Source organism: Corvus brachyrhynchos, unplaced genomic scaffold (assembly GCF_000691975.1).
Source record: "Corvus brachyrhynchos isolate BGI_N302 unplaced genomic scaffold, ASM69197v1 scaffold237, whole genome shotgun sequence".
NCBI lineage: Eukaryota > Metazoa > Chordata > Aves > Passeriformes > Corvidae > Corvus > Corvus brachyrhynchos.
Window position 1 is genome coordinate 2,227,494 of NW_008238959.1, and position 20,397 is coordinate 2,247,890.

At 36.3% G+C, this 20,397-nt stretch overlaps 1 protein-coding gene across 1 annotated transcript in view; it reads right to left on the reverse strand.

Moving 5' to 3' along the window:
* KIAA1468 (KIAA1468 ortholog) overlaps positions 1-20,397 on the reverse strand; it is a 63,172-nt gene that overhangs the window by 19,793 nt on the left and 22,982 nt on the right. Inside the window, exons 12-21 of the mRNA XM_017738586.1 lie at positions 14,631-14,743; positions 10,507-10,597; positions 6,747-6,818; positions 5,831-5,971; positions 5,167-5,331; positions 4,331-4,478; positions 2,232-2,388; positions 1,569-1,692; positions 767-815; positions 355-434 (exon numbers count right to left, since the gene is read on the reverse strand). Of these exons, the coding sequence (XP_017594075.1) occupies positions 355-434; positions 767-815; positions 1,569-1,692; positions 2,232-2,388; positions 4,331-4,478; positions 5,167-5,331; positions 5,831-5,971; positions 6,747-6,818; positions 10,507-10,597; positions 14,631-14,743 (1,140 nt within the window). The remainder of the gene's footprint in view (positions 1-354; positions 435-766; positions 816-1,568; positions 1,693-2,231; positions 2,389-4,330; positions 4,479-5,166; positions 5,332-5,830; positions 5,972-6,746; positions 6,819-10,506; positions 10,598-14,630; positions 14,744-20,397) is intronic.

Sequence of the window (20,397 nt, forward strand, 5' to 3'; positions counted from 1 at the left end):
ACACTAAAATTTTAAGACTGCAAGTAGGCCCTAAAAGGCAATTTATCTGTTTCAGTAAATTTTGCACAATGATGTTTGCAAAGTTCACAGCTAAATGGCTGAGAACCCAGTTCAGGAAAAACATTAATAGAGTTTTGACAGAGGGACATGGTAACAACATGATCTAAATGTGCATCACCATCCAACTAGAAAACTTTGCTTGTAAATGTATTTACAGCTGCCCATTCATCTACCTATCTTCAAAGCACAAGAACAGTAAGTTTTCAAAGAACACAATAATGTATAGATATTTTTTTAAAAATAAATTTTTCACACCATTCTATATTTAACAAGGAAACAGAAACCCAAACCTACCTGAATATAACATGTAAGGACCCCTGTTGCATAGATGGGAACCGTGGCTTTTGTTAGCACTCCATTACCTGCTGTGGAATCTAATGAAACACAGTGAAGAGTTTAGGTTTTATACATACATATGAGTATAAAATATATATATCATATATAGTAGACTTACATATGTGTATTTAAGTATTATATTTAACCACCTTTTTATATATACACCAATTTGCTAAAATATTGCTATTTGGATTTGAGATTTTTTTTACCTTACATACAATCTACAACTTCAGAGTGTTCCATTCAGATTAAGACTAGATTTTTCAACATTTCACAAAGATAACAAATTTGAGAACTGCAGCCTAAAAATGTTATTTGAACAAGAGAGTTTGCAGTTAAGATGAATTCATTTGAGTAAAAAGCTACTTACCTATGTTTTCCTCAGACAGTCTTAAGATTTCCTGGAACTGTGGTTTTACCTATGCAAAGGATGATGAATCCCATGTAAGAAAACTTGTCACCAGTGTCAATTAACTTAGAAAAATAAAAGAATTGCAAAACAAAGCAAAATAAAATTTAAAACCCCCCCCCCCAAAACCCAAACCAAAACAACAATAATTTCCTCTCTGGAGGCAGCACATACTGCTAACACTTCTACAAATTTATCTTTAGGTAATCCTCTCATGTTTGACAATTTCCCTTGAAAGTATTTTCTAATTATATTCAGAAGTTATTTTACTGAGAACTATTACATAATTCCTTGATAAAAATGTTTAGATATCACCTACAGAGAATATTTCAGGCTGGGAAGGCATCGATTTTAAATTTTTTAATCAAGTAAGGCTGGAGTACTTATGCACACCACAAAGAGTGAACAGTATGCTGCTCTGAAGAAAGAAAGTTGTTAAATAACCAGAATTACTTCTGGCTATTTATGATCTCTCCTACTCTCTCTGTCATTCACAAAGGAAATATGAAGAATAAGAAAGTTAAAAAAAAAAAAATTGTCCCTGGTTGGGCAAGATGAGAAGGCCATTCCAAAATGACCAAAACCAAAATAGGACACAAATAGAGCTCTAAAAATAGCAGGTTTAAATGTACTTATAGTAAAGCATCAGTGTGACGTGAAAATACAAATGGTCACAAATATGTCACAAATGACATACTGTAAATATAGAGAATATGTGTTATCAAGGTACTATTTATGTAGAATATTTAAGATAATATCTTACCTTAGTGTTTGTAAAAATTTTCCCAAATGTCCTACAAAGTCTCCAGAAAAATCTAGAGAATTCATGGACACAGGCAGTTGATGCTACATTGATCTTGCCAACTATTTCTATAAGCTGCGGTAGCCTAAAAATCAGGAAATGAAAGGATAGTAAATCCTACTCTAATTTTTTGCTTTTGTCCATTTACATTTGTATAGATCTACTGCTTATATTAATAAATACATGCACACACAGAGCACTACTGGTTCTAGTAAAATTAACTACATGTTCTGTACAATTCCTGACCTGTGAAGAAAGCAAGAGTTTAAGTGCCAGAAAAGTCTGACTCATATTTTCAAAGATCTGTTGCTATCATGAGATAGTCAGAATACAAAAATCTTTACTTCACAAGAGAACTATACCAATGCAAAAATAAAAGAAACAAGTTTTCAGTGAAAACAGTTACCTACATGTTCTGCTAGACTTGATATTTTCTGAATAAAATCAAAGTCAATTCAGCATGAAAATTAGAACTCCTAAAATAAAGTTTCCTCTTTAATAATTCTCAAACACAATCATTTTTAGCACTCTTATATTCAGTAATTGTTAAACATGACCACGCTTAAGAACTATTAACTTTGACACATTTTAAAATTAGGTATCCTAAGACACAAATTAACTCACAGCTGGTTCACTACCCATAACAGAGTCTCCCAGCCTGTGGTGCCCTCATGCTCTAGCTGATGGTCGTACAGTTGCAACAACACCGCCAGTTGTTCGCGGCTTCCAATTATGACGGCGACGTCCTGAAGAGGCGACACGGGTCGGGGAAACCTAGTGACTGTAACAGCACAGACCAAGCAACCATGAACGAAAGAAGATGAAAAGACCATGGAGGCGATGTCAGAAACAACAGCTAAGAAACTGTGAAACTCATTAAGTGCCTTCTCTATAAGGTTATCAATTTGCTTGTTAAAAATCAGTGAGTTAAAATAATCTCTGAAGAGATTATGTAACCCTCAGTTAAAAAGAGAAAATACCAATAGAGGGAGGTTATGTTATTATTATACTCAGCACAGTCTGACCAAGGTCAAACTCTGCCTGACCAACCTAGTGGCCCTCTGTGATGGAGAGACTACATCTGCGGACAGGGAAGAGCTATAGATGTCACCTATCTGGACTGCTGTAAGGCCTTTGACAGTCTCCCAAAACATCTGCTCTAAACTGGAGAAATATGAATTTGATGGATGGGCTTTTCAGTGAATAAGGAATTGACTGGATGGTCACATCTGGAGGATAGTGGCCAATGCCTTAATGTCCAGACGGACATCAGTGACAAGCTGTGTCTCTCAGGGATCCATACTGGGACCAGTAGTGTTCATTATCTTCATTAATGACATGGACAAAGGGATTGAGTTCACCCTCAGCAGGTTTGCAGATGACACCAAGCTGAGTGGTGCAGCTGACACATCTGAGGGACAGGATGCCATCCAGAGGGACCTGGACAAGCTTGAGAAATGGCCCCATGGGAACCTCATGAGGCTCAAAGGCCAAGTACAAAGTGCTGCACACCTGGGTCAGGGCAACACTCTGCACCAATACAAGCTGTGGGATATGAAGGGATTGAGAGCAGACTTGGGGGTGCTGGTGAGTGATAAAACTGGACATGACCCAGCAATATTTTCCTGCAGACCAGAAAACCAACACTATCTTAGGCTGCATCCAAAGCAGCGTGGTCAGCAGGATGAGGAAGGTGATTCTGCCCCTCTGCTTCTCTCTCATGAGACCTCACCAGGAGTGCTGCATCCAGCTCTGGGGTCCCCAGCACAGGAAAGACATGGGCCTGTTGGAGCAAGTCCCAATGAGGGCTACAAAAATGTGAACAAAAAGATAGAGCACCTTTCCTATGAGGAAAGGCTGAAAGAGCTGTGCTTGTTCAGCCTGGAGAAGACTAGCCTGAAACCTGAAATTTTTGAATGCCTTATTTAAGTAGTAATCACTCAGTGAAAAAGTGCTCATCTTCAAATTACTCAAGTCAGCTAGATGAACGTTACCATGGCATGTTTAGCATTTTCAAAGGAGTATCAGACAGTAATGTACCACTAGCTACTTTCCAAATTCTCCTTCAAATTGTTACCTTTTCTTTGCATCTTCACACAGAGCACTATTATCAGCATGTGGCAGGTGTTACCAATAACATCTTTAAAAAGTATTTGCAACAGTAGAAAACACTCTACAGACTAGGACTGCTGATCTAAGGACAACTTCACCATGAGGCCATTCAGTCATAGGGTGGTTTGGGTTGGAAGGCACCTTAAAGATCACGTAGTTCCAACCCCACTACCATGGGCAGTGACACCTTCCACTAGACGAGGTTGCTCAAAGCTCCACCCAACCTGGCCTTGAACACTGCCAGAGATGGGACAGTCTTCTAAGATATTACATAGATAGACAACAGATGGTGATGCTGCTGCATTATGCTGTGTTTTTCCCACTACATAAATTTGTAAGAATTAACTGAAACTGAGGCCAGCCTTCCTGAGCTATTATTGGCTATTAATGGAAATCAGTTATTCAGAAACCTTTAGGAAGTACAATTAAAAATTGCTTTGCTTTCTAAAAGCTTTGTATAAGAAGTAGAGAAAAACAGACAAATTTTTTTTTTTTGTTGATAATCAGGTGTCTCAAGAATAGCATGGGGTGGAAAAAAGCATCATTACTTAAGAGTTTGCTAAGGCAGACCAATATGAAAAGAATCCATGTATCAGAAATTAATCATTTACCTTCTATCTGTGGTACTTCTCCCTGAAGTTTAGCTTTGCTTGTAAAAGGTGCATTCTGTAGCACCAGTGCAAACAGTGACGGAATCAATGACTGCAGGGCAGACAGATACATGTGGAGCTTATGTTCATCCAAGCCATGTTCTCCTTCCTGAAACAAATGGGACATTTACTTCAAAGTTTTCAGTTTGGATGATGTTCCTTAGGTATGTATTCCCTGGCAAGACATCAACACATCTGTGATGAGCTACTATACATACACACTAATTACAAAGTGATTTAGCCTAATAATAAGCATATTTTGTCACCCTTAAGTCACCTCTACTCAAAAGATTCAGGCAATACAGCCTTTGGCATTTAGCAGTTCATGCTGATGAACAGACAGATACTTTGAAAGAACATTTTTCAGCACATTTCCGAAATGTGGATCCTTTGCCTCAGAGACCAAGGCACCTAAAGTGAATAAACTAGTCCCCTGTACTCTGAAAGCAAGCATCTTCTTTCAGTTTGTTAGATAGTTATGAGATACCAAATTTTCCCAGAACTTTTGAGATATCTATCAAATGAAATGTGCAAACTGGATCATAATTGGAAATGACCTACCATAACCATTCAAATATACTTTTATTGATTATTTAATAAAAACTGAAGTTTACTAAAATCTACACAATTTAAACATGGGGCAAATGCTATTAGGCTATAAAACAAAACATTATTAAAGAAGAGTATGTTTAGTCTGGGAGGTTTTGGGGTTTTTTCTTGATTTTTTTACCTTCTTCCACAGTACAAGTACAGAATACAAAGAAAATTCTCCAATGTAGAAACAGCTGAGGACATACCCTGAGCAATTTTTCAATTTTATTAAGCAGTGTAGGTATAAGATGGAACTGTAGATTTCCCAGTTCTGTTGTCCAGGCAGCATAAGCAGGTAAAAATACCTGATGTGTTGCACTAACCACACGTTCTGAAGGGTCTCCTAAAGCTGAAAGCAGCAGCTCAAAACCCTGGTAAAAGACATTAAAGAATGCTATTATTTCTCAAAAGTTTATATACATGTTTTACCACTCTGCCTTCAAAAACTCAAAGAGAAAGTTCTTTATTTTCACTTATCTGAAACATTATTGGGCAGCATTAAAAGCTGACCTACAGGTAGGCTTTGTTGTAGCAAACGAATCTGTGTTAGCAAGTGATGATATCAAACTGGGTAATAATATCAGGTGGGCAGTGAAGTGGTATGTTCTTAAAGGCAAATTATGAACTATTAGAGCAGCTTCTGTATAAGGCTTACACCTGAAATTCTAATGCTACTTGTAGTTTTTCTGTTTTGTCTTGGTGATATAGTAAAATCAACATTCATATAAACAATCATAATTTTTAAAAGTATCTGGAAAGACTTGATAAAAATACAGGAATTTATACAACCTCCTATTATTATACAACCCCCTGTTCATGAAATATCACTAGAAAGCATTTTATCCCTACAGAACCCAAACCAAATTATACCTGTTGATATTTATCTGGATCATCAATATAGCCCATAATGATGCCAAGGCTCTTGATCACAGCTTCTCGTACTAGATCTGCCTTATCTTCCATTAGCATTTGTTGCAGCATGGAAAGTACTAATGAACTACGAATTTCTTTCTGTTCATAAACAAGAAACACATTTGTTAAATTCAATGAAACAAGCAATGTGGGTTTGTACCAACTATTACAAATAGTTTGCACTTCTATTAGTGCCCCTCCCTCCTACCATAAACTCCTCTATGAATATTACATGTTCAGTTTTTACAACAGAAGATGAATGAATATAAAATGTCAATAGCTTCATTAGAGACTTTTGTCCCACTAAGCAAGAACTAAGGTCCTTTAATTCACACGGAACCAAAAATAACTAAGAGCAATAAAACTACTATAGACCTAGACTCACTACATAATCACTGCATTGCTAAATTGGAGAAGTGGGAGTTTTAATTTAGGTTCCCTCCCCCCACCCTTTCTCTGAAGCTTCAAATTCTAGTTTACCAGTGACGCAATTTTCGCTGCTTCTTCCAACTGGCAGCACTCTTGCTGTAACATTCCACAGTGCATGAAGAATGCTACAGTTGAGTGTCAATTCTTTTTTCATAGATTGTTTTCCTTAACTGGTCCTAATAATCTCTTTTTTACATCATTTTTACTGAGTATTCGTATTGTTTTTAGAAATATTTTATAGCGAGGTTAACCTGCACTTCATTATAAACTTTCTCCTTCTTAAAGTGACTTAGTAAATCTCACGTGTGATACAAAGTAGCAAAGTGACTGTCTATGCATAACATACATATTTGGTAATGTTTAAAATGATAAAGGATGCTTACATTATGCATCAGTTTTTTACCTTGCTTTCACTAGCAGGTATTCAGAGTCTATTAATACTTACTGGAAGGTAAGGTGCTAGAGCTCCACAGGATTCTGCTACCAGTAGCCGTCGCTCTGGGTATTTGTGGTTGATCTGGTAAAGAGAAACAGATGGACTATTTGCTTTGCAGTAACCAACATTCAAAATTTGTTAGAATGAGCTGCGATGGAGGCATGTGTCTGCACCTCTTCAATAAACACTGACTGAACTCAGAAGTTGCACCTGGGTACTAAGCAGCCTCAAATACTTGCACTGAGGCATAAAGGTAAGGCAGCTATCCTGTAAGACAGTGCTTATAGTAAGGGAAGAGTCAGAGAAGCACATATGTGTATGAGAAGCATGGATGCATATGCAATAAAAAGGAAAGCAAGGTATGGGCTGCTGTACTCTAAACAATTTGCTTAACTCCTGAACTGGCATGAAATGAAATACTTTGTCTTACGAAGCCCTCCAGGAGCACAGTTCCTCCAAGAGCTACACAAGTGCCCTCTAGTGCTCTGAGCCAACCAGTGTAGCAGAGCTGCCCAGGTCTTGCTAAGGAATCAGAGTCAAAAGAAGACACCTGTACAAAGCCGAACTCATTTGCATGCTATTAAAGTTCTGCTCTCAAGGCCAGCATAAATATGTCACACCTCTAAAAACAATGCGTATTACCAAGAACCTCTTGATCCTGTGCTATTTTCCCTTTCTACTCAAAAGTTGCTTGAAAATTCTGCCTTACAAATTTAATATTGACACTTTGGAATCAAATTTGCCTTCTGCTGGAGTCAGATCTAGTGGCCTGTGTAATGGCTGTACAATGAAACAAGCAATATATTTCAATACACTTTGTGAATAAAAAATTTTACGGTAAAATGCTGAGAGCGAAATGTGAATTTTTTGCTGCTGTCAGATAAAATAGGATATGCAGCATATGGTGCAACTGTTTCTTTCTTTCTTGCTATGCAGTGTATAACCTTGGTGAGGCAGCCATCTCACCACGAGAAAAGACCAAAGTTCTCACTGCCGCCTTTGTCTCCATCTTGAAAGTCCTGCCTTCAGTAGTCTGAAGTCCCTAAAAACCATGCCAAATTCTGGCACAAGAAGGAGCTTTGGCAGAAAATAAGCAGGCCAGGAAACATTTGACGAATTCGGACATACAGTAGTCTGCGGGCCTTGATGGGGATGTATCCATGAGTGCTCAGGGATCTGGCTGATGTCATTCCAAGAACACTCTTGACAACTAACAAGATGTTGTGGCAATGGGGGAAGTTCCTGAGGACTGGAACAAAGCAAATGTCACTGCTACCCTCAGGAAGGGCAAGACAGGGAAACCAGTGAAACACAGGCCAGTCTGCCTCACACCAGCTCCTGGGAAGGTGTTGGAGCAATCAGTCTTACAAAACATTTCCAAACATCTGAAGGACAAGAAGGTGTTTGGAAATAGCCAGCATGTATTTATATGGAAAAAATGACACACAACCAACCTGACAACTTTCTGAGATGACTTTCTCAGCACACTCAGCAACGATGCCTGATTCCAGCTGTTCTGGTATGAAATTACTGAGAACTCTCTCAAGAATGAAGTGTGAAAAAGATGATTTCAAAGAAACTTAAATTAATAAATTGTAAGCTTCAGGACTAAACTGAAGTCTCAAGCATGAGAGAATGTTCTTTGAGTGTGTCTATCATTATTTTGCATGCATTCATCTAGAGCACCTGTAATAATTTTGGAAGTATGGAGATTTCATAGATGAAAAATACTATGGACAAGTGAGAGGCTGCTTTAAAACCTACTAGGCTGTGAAGGTTGTGAGGCACTGGAACAAGTTGCCCAGGAAGTGTTCAGGGCCACGTTGGATGGGGCTTGGAAATGGATGGTCTTTAAGGTCCCTTCCAACCCTAATTTTTTTATTATTCTGTAAAATCTTTGACTTATGTGCCATCTTTTCAAATGCAAATTCCCCACTGGCAACAGAGATACACATCCTCTTCTGGAGCTCTGAGGGAAACAGCAATGACTAGTTTTCAGCTGGTAGGGCAATATAAATACCACCCTTGATATTGCAAAGACATACTGGAGGAAAAAAGACTCAAATTTCTGTCAGGTTTGTCTTCAGGGAAGATAAGCAGCCCTTGGAAACTAAATGTAGCTAAAATGTTTATTACAATTTATTTTCCTTTTGTATTTAATAAGCAGTATTCCAGTTTTGGAAGCCAATAACTGGTCACTAGTTTTGAGTGACCTTTTTAGCATTCACAGAGCCTTCCACTAAACTGAGTCAGTTACCAAGTCTTACCTGCAAAAGAGCAGGTAGAGAGTTTACAAAGACTAGCCTGAAAACTCTGAGCTCCAGAAGGTATCAATGAAAATGATGAATTTTCTGAGGGCCCGGTCCTTTGCATCTGTAAATAGATTTTGGCTGGAGACCAAAGGCATGAATCCTTTTCATGATTTACACATCTACTGCGAAAAGTAGAAAATTATGTCTATACTTGAGTTCCTTCTATAAACTTGAAGCTTGTGACAATAAGATTCAGCTGGTATTTCACGGGAGAAAATAATGACTTGGTTCCAGCACTGCAAATAAAATCTGGCAAACTGCATTACATAAGTGCACTATGACATAGGACTTGGCAGTCTGATATGCTGTACTGTTACAGCTGGACTAGTTTCTCTTTTGCATCAGCAATTAGCAAGAAGTGGATGAGAAAAATGTGCTCTTACTGAGGTGAGATAGTTTTTTTCAAACAGTTTAAATTTCTTAAGGACTAAGAAAACAAAATGCTGCTTACAAAATTAGGCAAAAATACAAAATTCTTTGTATGGCTCCTTTCAAACTACTGCTGTCATGAGACCTCTCAATCAACAGATGCATCAGTCATTCACAACGAGCACAAATGCTGCATAGAATTTGTACTTCTACTGTCAGAAAGCATTAAGGCTATTAAAGCTTAGACTTTATTGTGAAACACAGATTGCTGTGTTATGCAAGAAACAGTAGAAAACTACCAGACCAGAAAGACTCTGCCATCAAAGCAGGCATTCCCACTCCGTCATGGCTTAGTTATTCATTGCCTTTCCAGGCAGTGATGAACTCCATTTCTTTCACTGTGGTAGGAAAATACAACATATTTTCACCTGAACTCATGTTGTTCTGCTTCTATACCTCAGATGAAACAGTAAAAACATTTCAGTTTGGTTGTTCAGTTATTTCTAATAATTTGGAGTATCTGTGAAAAAGATCACTGTGATTCTACAAGTGACATGTAAACTTCAGGCTCATCTCACAGGTGCCCATCTACAAGAGACTTGCTTATGACTACTTTGGTCTTTGATTTTCTGTTTAAGAATTTAAACTAGCTCAAGTGTGGCCACTGCTCCAGGGACTTAATACAACATAGAAAGAATCAGCAAATAAAATATTTGAATGAAAATGGATTTCCAAGAGGCTGGAAGGTACAGTAAAATTATGAAGGTACCTATCTAGCAATAGGTTACACAACATTGATGATGAACATGTGCTTACCTACACTTCCATATAACAAGCTTATGCAGGTACAAGCAGGTAACTACAATCTCCAGACAGTCTTTAATAACCTTTCTGCTTCTAAAGCGTGTGTAACGTTAGATAAAAATATATATGATGAGAGCAAAGAACATTCCAGTATCTTTTTGAAAAATATTTTGAACTGCCATTCAATGAAAACCAAACCCAAAACCTTCTCCTCAAACAAATAAAACTCAAATTTATGAACATTTACTTGACTTTGGAGCATAAAGCAAACAATAATCAGTTACCTGCTCCCAACACTGCGGTAAAAGTTCAGCTTCTACACGTGTTGGTCCAACATGTCGGGCAAATGCCACGCACCCAGTCAGTATCATCTGTCTGAAAATACAAATTTAAAGTTTAATCTGTTTATGAAGTTCTGTAATATATAACATATGTTCTTTAAGTTAGGAAAAGCACATGCTGACAGGCAATAGATAGCTGTCTGCAGTCCCAGTCAAGATTTCACACCATTCACACTGACTTACCGACTAAATATTAAATTGAAAGCCACTATTATCCCTGCTCATTGCAGGGTGGGGATTTGCTTTCATGACCTTCAATGTCCCTCCCAACCCAAACTATTCTATGATTTTACCTTGTTTTATATTCAAAATGCCTTTCCCAAAATCTTGCAGATCCTCAACTCCATAAACCAGTCTGAGAATCTCTGATTTGGGTATTTCTGATTTTCTAACGTCTGAGATTGGGAGTCTCTGATTAAATCTCTCATTTAATTCTTAGTACTGAATACTATCATGCAGTAAAGGATCTAAATTACCTAATACTATCATACCATCAGTATTTTATGGAAGTAATTTGATTTTACTTAGAAGCATTTGTGAGATGGAATGAATTTTCTTCAAAGCAAGAAGCTTGTTTCTTTTATGACAGTTTTGCAACATTCTAACATGCAAGTTACTGTCATCTCCCACAAAATACTGGACTTCACTCTTGTGAGAAATCTTCCAAAGCTCATTAAAAAAGCAAGTAATCAACCAGTAGTATCTATCATCACCTGTTATTTGTATTCATATTCTTCCATTTTTTATCTTTCATTAAAGATTGCAAGAAATTGCCATTGTTCCATCTATTTCATAGGCACAGAGGTACATTTAAAATTTCAGTAAGATTGTACTTAACTGTCATTTGTGATACTTTATTTAATGAGTGGCTATCTTGTTAAGATGTTTTTTACTTCTATTTCTCCTGTTGATAGGATTGGAATAATATCAACTTTGAATGCAATTCACCAGTCCTATTTACTTTTAGTGCCTACATGAACTCTTAAATACCCAGTTTCAAATGATAATGTGTGGACATGAGACTCAATTTTATCACCTCCTCAGTAAGATTAGGACACTACTCAGAGTTTATTATTGTTACACTAAGAAATGTAATTCAGAATTAATTTGTTACCATTTTAGTGTCATGTCTAAACTCCTAAATTTTTTCTGTACCAATAGCACCCCTTAAGGTTGAAAGGCAGAGGTTCTGCTGGTTAGTTTTGAACCCCTTAGAGAACATACACCATCAAAAAAAGATTCATTTGCTTTAAGAATTTTTTAGGACAAAGATCCTATCAAAAAGGTTGTTTCATTTTAATCCCAGCATTCTTTAGGCCAACAATCAGAGCACACTCTTTTGTTTTGTGCTGTGTGTATTTGGGTTTTTAACCTCACTACCACATTCAGAGAACCAGGCCTTTGATCAAGGTAAAAAGTAGGGAGAAAACAAAAATGGTTAGATAAGACTCAGCAATATGGAGACAAAGGCCTGTGGTAATTCTGTGTTCTACTGCAAACAAAACAGGCATTTGAATTACTATCTTTGGTTCTATACACTGCACCTAATCACAGAAATGAGCAACAGACTATACATTTTTAACATATTAGAAAAAAGCAGAACACAGCAATCCCTTGAAATTTTCTGCATTAGAAATGGAATAAAACAAAGCATTTTTTCTTAAATCAAACCGTTTAAAAAAAGATTTGAAATCTCAAAATTAAATCACATTTCCTTTTGCCCTGCCTACAGAGATGAGAATTTGAAGATATTTCAAAAATATTTGAAAATAAGATTTTAAATATTTTTGCAACCATTTTAACAGTATATGATAACAGTCAGCATTTCAGGGAAAGGAAAGATATAAGGATCTCAGTAAGAGGTGACTGAAGCAAGGTTTTAATCTTGTCCTATTAGAGCCAAACATTAATATCACTTCTTCATGGCTCCTAGCCTCCAAAACTACTATAATTGTACAAAAAGGAGGTTATGTGAACACATTTTTGTTCCTTTGCAAAAGAGAATTTGATAGACATTTTTAAAAGTTGAATGGGACATTAACAAGCAAAGCCTTGAGGATAAAAGTGGCCTTGTTAAATATAAGGTTAGTGTACAAGACGACAGCAATATGCCAAGCACCAAAAAGCATCTCCCATAGGCAAGAGGCATAATCCAGGCTTTCCGCATAATTGTAAACATACTTCAGATATTTGACCTTGTAAAATAAAATACTTCTTCTAATGGGTTCATTCTTAGAAATGCAATGTCACATTTCAGTCTCTTGCATTTAGCAAATTAAAAATGTCATCAACTAATCAGCTGCTACACCAAGGTACAATGTAGTAGGCCTGTACAGTGTAGCAGAAGGTAAACAAATTAACAAGAGATAATTGACATAATCCTTCTGGTGACTAAATCTGAATGTCTTTGCTCACTTCATATTGCACAAGACTGCTAAAACATTACTTAAGCGTATTTAGATAAAAACAAAGCATACAAATACTACCATACAAATCTTTAAATACACCCCCCCTGAAATTCTGAATAAGTATTTTCTATTTAATTATTAAATAGAATATTAAATCTATATTAATATAAATTTATAATAATATAAATATACTTATTATAAAAATATTAAGTATTCAGAATCTCTTTTATTTAATGGAATCTTAACTGGTTTTCCATCATGTTATGGTACCTTTAAAATCAACTATTATTTTTATGTGTGCAAATGTATATTATGTATACGCATGTTTTGTCCTGGAGTCTATGGCATTTTTCTGGAGTTTTATGGCATTGTCCTGGAGTTTATGGCAGACTATTTTTACCAAATTTCTGATGAAAACAAGTTATTTTTATATTTAAATCTCTAATTCATAATAAAAAATGAACAAATTCAAGGAAAAAAAAGCTTTTTCTTCTTTCTTAACTGCTGGAAAAGACACACCTAATGCACCTAAAGGGGGCTATGAAAAGTCTACCTGATAGGCTACCAATCCTGCAACAAATTAACCACAAGAGACTCCAAATGAGATGTAATTTCTTTCCCCTTCAACCACAAATTAATTTAGCTTCTCGATCCACATGAGACATTCAAAACATTTCGGAAGCAGATTTCTAATGACTCTGAAGTAAAACCAGGATTGCATCTCTTCATAATTTCCATCTGCATGGCGCCACTACGCTACAAGTTGCTTTTGTTTATTTAGGCATTTTTTTTTTAATCCCCAAAGCCATGGCTTTAAATTATACCTAATCTCTAAATTTTACCACGGAAATGCTTTAAAACTATGCCTGAACACTTCAGTTTTGGAGAATCTCCAAAAGAAATGCTTTCCACCTATTTCATAAAGCCTATTTTGTCTAAAGACAGCCTAGAGCAACAAAAGATACAGATGCTTTACAAAACATCTCTCATGAAAATAATAGAAGAACTACAGATCATGCATGAAACATCTTTCCACAGTTAGAGAAGGAAACATACCAGCTTGGGTACTGTCTTTCAACCTTAAGGGTATTCTCATCAAGATCAGTACAAAGTCAGATTTCCTGAGCATTAGGGAAGAATTAAATTTATAGAACAAAAGGTGTAATTTGCTTCAGTCTTAACCAAAATGAAACAAATTTCTTAACACTTCTCAGATGTAGATCAATGCTACATTCTTCTGAATTTTTTATTGCTACCATAGTAATGAGCCGTAAGTAGAAGGAGCATTATTTTCTGCAAAGAAATGTGGTGGTTATCTTAACAAACATGTAGATCACTAAGACACACTAAGACAGGTTTTAAAAAAAGCTGTTCTGATTTAACAAAACAGTTAAAGTTCATCATTAAACAAAAAAAGGAACTGAAATGTTACACTGGAGTTTACAAGCATATTTTTACATTTCAGTAACTAGGAAGCACAGGTCATGGAAATGGAAAATCCTGAAGTTGGCATAAATTTGTCAATACTATATAAGCAAAATACCAGCTTAAACGAAACTTGTTTAATACCACCCAATAATATCCAATTTCTATTAGTTCTGCTGCTTGGACAGAGAAAAATGTTCCTGCTTGTCCCACACCACACAAGCGCAAACACACCTTTGCTCATCGTCTGGTCGTTTGATCAAATTGAACAGTATGTGCAGAAGCTGATCTCTCTCTTTGGGTTCAGGATGGAGGCAGGCTGTACACAGTATGAGTGGGATCAATTCCTAAAAAGTTGTGGGTAGGGGAAAACCAAACAAAGTAAAATCGCTTTGGGCATACATTCATTAACAACAAAAGAAACTAAGAAGATAAATTTAACACCACATAACATCAAAAAAGTTAGAAAAGATACTTTGGAGTCGTGATGTCTTATTAAGTGACCTGGGGAAAGTGAAGGTCTACAAAAGTTAGAATTATTTTCCTGCTAGGAGAAATCAGGGGAGAACCAGCACATAAAATGAAAAGCTCTGCAAAGATTACAATTAACATATGCAGGTCACCTGTAACCAGAATTAAGAGAACAATCATGGTTTCAACTGTTTTCACTACCTACTGAACTGAAGCTCCACAGACATCTATGGAACAAAGCTCCTACGAAAAAAATGCCATGGAGTTAAAGATTAAAATTTCCAATTAAATGTGCACACAGTTTTGTGCACAAGTTTGAATAAGCACTGAGAAACATACATTGGTAAAGGTGACTGCAGACAGATTTTGTGTCGACTGAGAATGATCTGATTTTTGTAAAGGTTCTATGATTTTTTTTTTTCCATACAGAACCAATCTCTGAAGCTGAATTTTCTTTTTGGAGCAATTAAAATCCCTTAAGGAACAAATTATGAAGAAAATACTATGTAAAACACCAAGAGAAAATATAAGGATCTTCATAGTGAGGACCTTCTCTGTTCTAAATATGCCTACAAAGCTCATGGTATTCATTCCCAAAAGAAACAAATGTTTCTAAAACATTGTCTGGAAGTCCCTTCCCTTGACCTTGTTGATGTGAGCTTTTACTCCAACTGAATTTGGAAGCCAGACAGTTTCTAGGTGATTTAATATCTTAGGAACAGAAACATCACACTGAGAGGTCAGGAAAAAAAGAATAAGAAAAACCTCAGTGTCTGCAAAAAACATGGGCAAGTAATCTGGAGATTACCTTGCACACCTGCTGTGTACTTTGGAGCCATTTTCAGCAGAAAGACTTTTTGTGAATTATTAAGTTGTGACAAATAAGCAGGTGACAGAGGGAAACACTTCTAATGTTAGTAGGAGAGATTATATAAAACCTGGAAAAATCTGTGGTGGTTTGAAATGACTTTGCAGGGAGCTGCCAATTTCTTCTTGCAGACATTCAAAGTGACCTAATTATGATGCTCTTGTGGACTTGTGGAGGCACCACTGACAACATCCTCACTGCTCAACTTGTATTTTCCTAAACAGCAGGAGCTATGTTTATATTAAACATAGAACAGTACTCCATTTTAGAGCAGTGTCTAAGCTAGTCAACTGCTGACAAGCTTTTTTTTTCATTTTACAAGAATTCTACTTAGTCTGCCATTTTCCATCCCCAAAGATGACCAAGACCCAACCTAAACTGTATTTAACGTTCCGTGATTCTGGAAGATATTTTGGCAATATTTAACTCAATTATGATACAGATTAGGGAATTTATGACAGAGGAAAAAACATGGAAATATCCTACCTATCACTTAAAAAAATCTAAAAGGAGAAAATGAGAAATAAAAAATAAATTTGAATAATTTGAACATTTCCATTTCTTAATACTTTTAAGAGTAATGGGGTTGGTTTTAAATAAGTGTAGCACAACACAAAATAACATGAACTGCAGACGTGCATTAAAGAAACTTTACAAATTAAATTGCATGAAGAACTAAATAACTTTCTTCAGCTGAGAGCTTCTTTCCCTCTAGAATCTGCATGTTAGATTTTATTATTTTTGGATACTTAAGATTTTTGCTCATTTAAAGTTCTGGGAAGTCAGGGGGTTTAACCTATTTAACTTTTTTTTTGTACTGCACAGAATAATTTTCTCTCCTGCAAACACTGCTTTAATTCAAAAAGATTTGAAGGAATATTACTAAAATAATACCCACCCCAAACACCACTCTAAATACCACTACTTATACATTAAAGTAAAATCTTTTAAATAGGAAATCTGATTGCAATTTGTAGATACAGAAGAAAATTACTACCTTCACCATAAAGAATAAGCTCATTATAAAACTTAAAGCTAAAAAAACCCCTGTTACTTTAGTGAAACCTAAATTTTTGAAATCTACCCTAAGTTCACATTACTCAACTGCTCTTGCAAGTATTCTTAAATACTCCTATGAAAAACTTAATAAAGAATATACCCCATGAAAAGGGACATTTATGGGGTTTTTGGTTCATCTGTTGAAACTAACCCACTGACTTCACTTTCTTAGTATGTTTGAGTACCTGCTCAAAAATCTCAACTGCTTACTCAGAACTACTGCAAGATTTTAAAACAGTGACATGAGGAGGGGTTTTTTTTTAAGCTTCTTATTGAATTTAAGGAAGTTCAAGTTGTCTTTTTTCAGCTGAGTCTGCATGGAAGGAAAACACCTGAGAATATTCACCTAGAAACTACTGCCTTGTGTCTGAAAGGCTAATGAGTAACCTAACAGCATTGACATGGGGCAGATACAAGGCTGGTTCTTTACCTTGCAGAAAGCTGGTTATTATAGCTGATGGAATTAGCTGTATTTTCTTGTCCATTGGTCACATTCTCTCATGCATACTATGGGAGAAGAGAGTGTTCTCTGCAACGCTGCATCAGTGCTTCTACAGTTCCTTCTATTAAGGGGAGTGGAGAAAGAGTGAGAAGTCTTCAACAGTGTTTTCTGTACTCCCTATATAGCCCTCATGGACAGCAAGGTAGAACTGGAAGCAAAGAGGACTGTGGGACCAGAAGAACAAAAATGCTCTACAGAGGGACAAGACAGGTCAAGCGAAGTCTCCCAAAGACTTATAAGGGGCAGGTTCTTCTCAGGACATTCAGGAGCATTAACTACGAAAACCAAACTACAGGTAGGTTTGAGCTCATTTCTTCCTGTTGGTAAGGGTCATACCTTTGATGTAGATTTTTTTTACAGATCTCAGATTTTGAAACCAGCAGAGAAGCTATAGAAAGTAGTAATTTTCCAGTAAGACATGGTAAGATTAGTATTTGGTTGTTTAAATTCAAGAGGAATGTTCACAACATGGTTACAGAGACTCTATATAATTATTAATAATCAAGGAGTGGACTTCCAGTGCTATTTGAAACACTCTGCATTCCTTGGGAAGGAATACCACTTGTGCTGACAGTCATAAAGCAAGAACTTAAGTTTCAAAAAAAACCCAACAACTCTCTCTCTATTTAATTTGGGATCCTTCCTAAATATCCTGTTCATCCCCAAGTCCTTCTTTTCTCTTTTGCCTCTGAGTTTCAGAACACAACTTTTGATACTTTATGTTGGTGTTAGTCAACAGGAGTGACTAGTGACTTTCATGGCCAGAGCAAGAAGACAGACTTCCACAGCTTTGATACTGTTTTCCTGTTAGATTCCAAGCAGACGGACATCATAATGCTGTCAGCACTTGCAGCTTGATGCAATAAAACATTATGTGTCATAGGTCCCACCTCTACTACTGAAAAGCCAAGTTCATATCTGAGGCAGTTTATCTGTGAGCTACCCACACAAAGAACAGACTGAAAGAAGTTATTTTGGTTTTACAGTGAGAGAAGCTACCTACAGGTGGCTGACAGACAATTCTGTGAGGCTGACCTAACACACTGCACAGGAGAACTGAAACAGCCCATCTTCTCTCTGGTCTGCTTCTGTGTTACTCTCCATGTAGGTCTCTCCAAAGAAAAACTCACATTTTTCTCACCATAGTATCTCTGGAAAATTTCTTCCTAAGTTAAACATCTTGCTCCATTATCTTTGAAAAGGATTCACGACTTGAGTTGATTAAAGTTCTCAATAAAGGCAACATCTACATGGGTATATGGAGTAGCTTTCCCTATGGTCAAAAGAATGTGGCTTTTTAATAGTAAGTAGTACCACCTGAACTATATGCAAGACAGTTCCTCCTACGTATTAAAAGTATTACAACAAAATATTAAACTTTGGGTTTTTTTAAAGTGCAGCATATAGTGAGCATCTTAGAAGGTAGCAAGGAATTTTCTGTCAGTGTTGTTTCCATCATTATATCTATGTTTTGCTAAATATTCCAACAAGTCTTCTACATCTTAGTTGCTCTCATTTATTACTGTCCTGTTGTTGGAATGTTCATAAGCAAAGTAATTATCTCAAAGAATAAATTTAACTAGTGTTAAGTGTCAAGACTGGTTACTTCAGTAGGTTCAAACAATAATATTTTTTATTACTCCAAATATTAATGTATTAATATTGCAAGCAGGTGACAGTATATAAACCAGGATGACATGATCAATTTTGTTAATGTGTTCCTTTTAATCTTCTTTAATAGTCAATACTTATATTGTGAACTAATGCTATGTTAAAATTACTCTGTATCTTAGCCTCTGACAACAAGTAAATAAAATAAAATAATCTTATTGTCTGCAAATGAAATAGCTGCAGGTACCAACAAACCACTGATGGGGACTTTCTTGGGCAGGAATGTATTTGAAGTTCAGAATTTATCCTTTTAGTTTTAAAGTGAAAAAAATATTTAATCATAGGATTACGGCATGACTCAAAACTTTGTGCTACTAATCTTACTAATATTAAAATCACAGCTCTAATTACATTTCATGGGGTGAGACTATTATTCCAGGATCCAAAGTAAGCCTCTCAGAGATCCCAAAGGGATGCTTTTACATAAGAATCAATGGTAGGGTGTGGGTGTGAAAAAACTTTGTACTTCTTTGTCTGTATCTATTGTTTATTTGAAAACACACATATAAAAGTTTGTGATACAACAGAAGCTGGCAATTCAATTCATAAACATAAAATTCAACTCCTTGCATCCATGACCTATGTAAGCTTTACAGAAAAAATTGTGAAAGACGTCAGCTTCCAGACTAGAGAAGAAAAGGACACTCTATGAGACCGAGCTATTTTACTCTATGGAAGCTGCGCTAGGCCCTCATATCAAGGAGAAGGGAACAAAAGGACTTAAAAAATTGTTGTGTCTCATGTTTCTGGAGCACCCTCACCCCCAGAACAAAAAAGCCCTGCAAGCCAACACCAATACAGCATATATACCAGAAAAGGACCAGCAAACAGGCTGTGGTCAACACTACCCCTGTTTTTTAGAAACAATCTGCAGAAGCCTAGAGCAACCTAAGTTTTACAGAGTAACAAAGTATTGTAATTGTTCATTTAGATTTCTTTATTCTCCCCTTTAATGTGAAATTAAAGTGATCATCTAGAAGATATTGATAACTGACAATTTTCATGCCCAGCAACTCAGGTTTATGTACCTTTATCCATATCCAACCAGAAAGAAATCTGCTTGACACAACCCTGGAAACAGACAATTAAGTATACTGCCAAGATCTGACACAGTACTCTTTTACATTTCTTTAACAAAGCAAGTATTTTATGGCTTTTAAAGCATAAGACTGAGATGAAAATTTGTAGTAAGATACTCAACTCTACTGTGTTTTAAGAGACATGCCAGAGAATTAAAGCGCCTTGGTGATATTTACATGCAGTTACTGCACATTAATGTGATTACTTTCAATCTACAGTGGAGATCTAGTGGAGTTGAGAATGGCATCAACTCAGAGACTGAAAATTCAACACTATCTTTGCTTCAACTTTACAAACAAATAAAAGCAAAACTCTATTCTTAACATGTTGAACTCTCTATAAATAACAGT